This window comes from Plasmodium gallinaceum (genome assembly GCF_900005855.1).
Source record: "Plasmodium gallinaceum strain 8A genome assembly, contig: PGAL8A_v1_42, whole genome shotgun sequence".
Taxonomy (NCBI): domain Eukaryota; phylum Apicomplexa; class Aconoidasida; order Haemosporida; family Plasmodiidae; genus Plasmodium; species Plasmodium gallinaceum.
In genome coordinates this window covers 482,788-487,822 of record NW_021628349.1, presented here as the reverse complement: position 1 = coordinate 487,822, position 5,035 = coordinate 482,788, and the positions used below count along the sequence as shown (strand labels likewise).

The following is a 5,035-nucleotide window of genomic DNA, read 5'->3' as shown; positions in this document are numbered from 1 at the left end:
TATTAAAAAAAAAAAAAAAAAAAAAAAAAAAAAAAATAAAATAAAATAATGTAAACATTATGAAATAAAAAGAAAATATAAAAATTATTAAAAAAAAAATATAAAAGAATGCTAATATTATAAGCATCAATTTAATCATTTATTGAAATAAGAATTTATGTGTATATATATAACCATACTATATCAAAATTAAAAAAAAAAAAAAAAAAAAGAAATTATTAAAAAAAAAATTAATTTAAATTGTAAATTATTATTTATTTATTTATTTTTTTTTATATATATATTTAATTTAATAAAAGAAAGGATAATTACATTAAAATGCATAAATATTATTTTTTATAATTATATTCAAATTGTTAATAATATTTATATTATATAAATTAATAATTTACATTTAAAATAACAGGAAAAATAAATAAAATGAGAAAAAAAGGGTTTTTTATGAATGTCTACAAAGTAATTTTTTATGCTTGTTGAATTAAAGTTGGTATATCTATATATCTATCTATTTATATATATTTATATATATATATATATATTTATATATATATATATATATTTATATATATATATATTTATATGATTTTATTCATTAAAAATTTTTTTTATATCTGATATGATCATATATAAAATGAGTTTTTTTTTTTTTTTTTTTTATAATTATTTTTGTATTAGTTGTTTGAAGATAGATTGAAACTATAATTTATGTTTTATTTTACTTTATTTTATTTTTTTTTATTTTTGTAAAACATTATGTATATTTAATAATTGCATAATTTTATTAACATATCTCTGAATTCCTTAAAATCAATTTCTCCATCATTATTTTGGTCAACTTCTTTAAGTACAGTTTTCCAACATTCAGAACTAACGTCACTTAACCCGAATAATTGAGCCAATTCATTTGCTGAAATTTTTCCTGATCCATCTTTATCAAATAATCTGAATGCTTTTTCTAATCTTTCAGTAGATAATAACAATTTCCTATCAATAGCTACTGTTAAGAATTCTGAATATTCTATATAACCATTTTGATCTAAATCTATTGAACTTAAAATCTGATCAACTTCATATTCAATAGCTGCATTATCTAAATCACTAGTATCTTCTCCTTTTAATTTTAATAATTCTTTATAACCAATTATTAATTCATTTCTATCTAATTGACCATCACCATTCTTATCCATTTTTTTAAAAATTTTTGTTAATTCTTTTGTTTCATCTATTGTTGTTAATTTTGATCCCATATATAATAAAGCTGCTTGTGCTAATTTTTGAGTACTTTGAAATTGTCTAATATTAGATATACTTAATTCTAAAGATGGGATATCAATGTTCATATTATCTTTACTTGTCATTAATTTTATCCATTCATGTTCTAATGCATCTCGTGCTGATATTCTAACAGCACTTGTATACATCAACATTTTTCTAATCAAATCTTTTGCTTTATCACTTATTTTTTTGAATTGAGGTAAATCAAAAGAATATTTTCCTGCTTCTACTTTTTTTAAAATATCATATTCATTAGAACCATTAAATGGAGGACATCCTAAAAAAAAAAAAAAAAAAAAAAATTGAAGATATAAATATATATAGTTTTTTTTTTTTTTTTTTTTTTTTTTTTTTTTTAAATAAATATCCCAAATTATATACATTTATATAATTGTTATAAAAATATTTTCTTAAAAATTTCAATACATACATAAATATATATATATATATATATATATTAAGAAATAATATAAAATAATTTGTGAAAAAAATAAATTCATATTTATATAATTTTTCATTTTTCATATACCTGATAATAATATATATAAAATGACACCACATGACCATATATCACATTTTTCATCATATGTTCCATGTAAAACATCAGGTGCAATATAATAAGCAGTTCCAATTTTATCTTTCATTTTTTTACTATATTCAAAATGAGTTGATAATCCAAAATCAATTATTTTAATAATCATATCTTCTTTATTTTTTGTTTCTAATAAAATATTTTCAGGTTTTAAATCTCTATGTACTACATTATTTTTGTGCATATAAGTAATACCACTTAAAACTTGTTTAATTATTCTTGCTGCATCTACTTCATAAAATCTTTTTCTACTAATAATTTCATCAAATAATTCTCCTCCTGTATACACATCTGATACTAAATAATAATAATTATTATCTTCAAAAAATTCATATAATTTCATTATATTTATATGATCTAACATTTTTAGTAATTCTACTTCTCTTAATAAACTTTGTTTATCTGTTTTTCTTTTTACGTGTTTTTTACTTATTACTTTAATTGCATATTCCTGTCCAGTATGTTTATCTCTACTTAATATAACCTCACCAAATGATCCTTTTCCTAATATTTTTATTCCTTTATATTGTTCATTAAAAACAACATTACTATTTTGTATGAACATACCTGGTCTTAACTTACTATTATTAAAACTATTTTGAGCAATTTTTTTTGAGATAGCTGAATTACTTTCTTTTACATCTTTTTTCTCATCACTCCCTTTTAAATTCTTTTTATTTCCTTTATTTTCCTCATTTTTTGTATCATTAGAAGTTGATATTTCTTGACCCATTTTTCTATATTTAAGAGATATAAAGAAAAAAAAAAAAAAATGAGAAGAAAAAATGAGAAGAAAAAAGTAAAAAGAAAGATAAGGAAAGAAAAAAAGATAAAAGGAAGAAAAAAAAGAATTATATAAAATGTAGAAGTATTTCAACGATATTTATAAATATTCATTTAGTTGTAACATATATATTATTTTTATATTTTCGTCTAAAAAATAAGTTTAATATTAATACATTTTTTTAAACAATATAAAAATAAAAAAAATAAACTACTTCAAAGTTATTTAAAAATTGGAAATAAAATATATATATGTAAATTAATATATATCTACATATATATATATATATATGTATTTATAATTATATATATATATATATATTTATATATATGTATATATATGCATATTTACAAATTTATGTTAATAAATTTAAATTAATATATTCAGATGTAAATTTCTTTCTATATTTGCTTATTTCAATTTTTCCTTTTTCAACTTTTTTTTTTTTTTTTTTTTTTTTTTTTTTGNATTTTTTTTTTTTTTTTTTTTTTTTTTTTTATATTTGTGTGCATGTTCCACAAAAAATAGAAAAACAAATGCACTAACAAAATATTGTAAGCTTTTACACACAAAATATATATATATATTTTTTTTTTAAAAAAAAAAAAAAATTAAGAATTTACTTTTATGTTAATGTAATTATATATATATGTATTTTGATAAGAATTTTATATATAATATTATAAAAAAAAAAAAAATATAAAATAAAAAATATAGAATAATTATTTTAAATTATTTATATATATAATTTTCAATCTGAATTTATTATGTTCCAAACTTCACACAAAATTTTTTATTCCAAAAAAAAAAAAAAAAAAGAAAAGGAAAAAGAAATTAAAAAATAATTAGATAATATAAAAAAAAAAAAAAAAAAAATATACGTGCTTTTAACACTAGGGGTTGCTTTAATTATTCAAAAAAATATTTTTTTTTTTTTATATATAGCTTTTTACGAACTAATTAATTTAAATGTTAATTCAGAATTTGTTATATAAAAAAAAAATATATATGAAAATAAAACAAAATAGAGAGAGGAGAAAAAACGAATTGAAATAAATATATATATATATATGACATTTAAAAAAATTATTCTTAAATATATCATGTGTATATAAAATTATATAGATTATTTAGAAAGTTATGTAGTTTTATTAAATAAAACAAAAAGGATATACAATTTTTAAGCATATCTAAATTATATAAGTAGAAATAACTAATAGTAAATATAAAATATATAAATATTCTTATAATGAATTAATTAAAAAAAAAAAAAAAAAAAAGAAAAAATATTAATAAAAAGATATAAAGACGATATCGATTATGAATCACTAAGTAGAAAGAATAATAATGTATAAAAAAAAAATACGAATAAAATTATGGTAATACAAACATTAATTTAAAGTATGCCAATAATTAGGATACAAAAAAAATAAAATAAAATAAAATAAAATAATAATAATAATAAATAGAAATACTTAAATTTTTTTTTTGACGGAATATATAAAAATATACTTTTTTTTTTTTTAGAAAATAACACACAATAGAAAAGTATCAAAAAATATGGTTATTATACAACAAAAAAAAAAAAAAAAAAAGAAATAATATAATATATATTTATTATATAAAAAATAATAAAATATAATTATTTTTAAAAAAAAATAGAGTAAAAGGAATTTATTCTTTAAATTTATTATAAAAAATTATTCTATATATAAGTGAAAAATTTTAGAAACTATTTAATTTTTTCTTTTTTGAAATACTGTTATGTATATTCTAATCATATCTTATTATTTCGTTATGGTTATGTAATTAAAAGCATCCCTTAATTTAAAAAAAAAAAAAAAAAAGTTATTTTATATCTAAACTAAAAAATTTTGATGTTTTATTAATAAGAAAAAAAGAATATGCATTTTCATTTATAATTAAAGGTAATAAAATTTTAGATACACTTATTTATTCATATTTATCATCGATGTAAATTTGAATCATTTTTTCGTTTTTTTATAAATTTTTTTTTTCTATATAAATAAAAAGTTTTCTTAAATTTATATTAGACTGTGTCAACTTAAAGCTAAAATAAATTTCAATTAAATTTGAAATTAAAATAATATATCTAAAAAACTAGAAGGAAATTTTAAATAATTTTTAAAAAAAACTAGCTAAGAATATTTAATAAAAAAATATAGAAAAAAAAAAAAAGAAAATGCATGTATAATATATATATATATATATATATATATATATATATATATATATATATATATATATTTGTTATCAGCTAAAATATTTTATGTCTTATTTGGAAAAAATAATTTAAATTTATTTTCTTCTAGATATAATTTTACTATAGTTACATTTTTATAACTTTTTTTTTTTTTTTTTTC

The 5,035-nt window shown here is 15.6% G+C and overlaps 1 protein-coding gene across 1 annotated transcript; it reads right to left on the bottom strand.

Moving 5' to 3' along the window:
• Positions 1-761: 761 nt before the first annotated feature.
• On the bottom strand, positions 762-2,600 carry CDPK4 (calcium dependent protein kinase 4, putative; the record flags this gene model as incomplete). Its single annotated transcript, XM_028674675.1, has 2 exons — positions 762-1,552; positions 1,805-2,600. 2 exons carry the CDS (start codon positions 2,598-2,600, stop codon positions 762-764), a joined length of 1,587 nt encoding a protein of 528 aa, XP_028531004.1.
• Between the last annotated feature and the right edge of the window lie 2,435 nt (positions 2,601-5,035).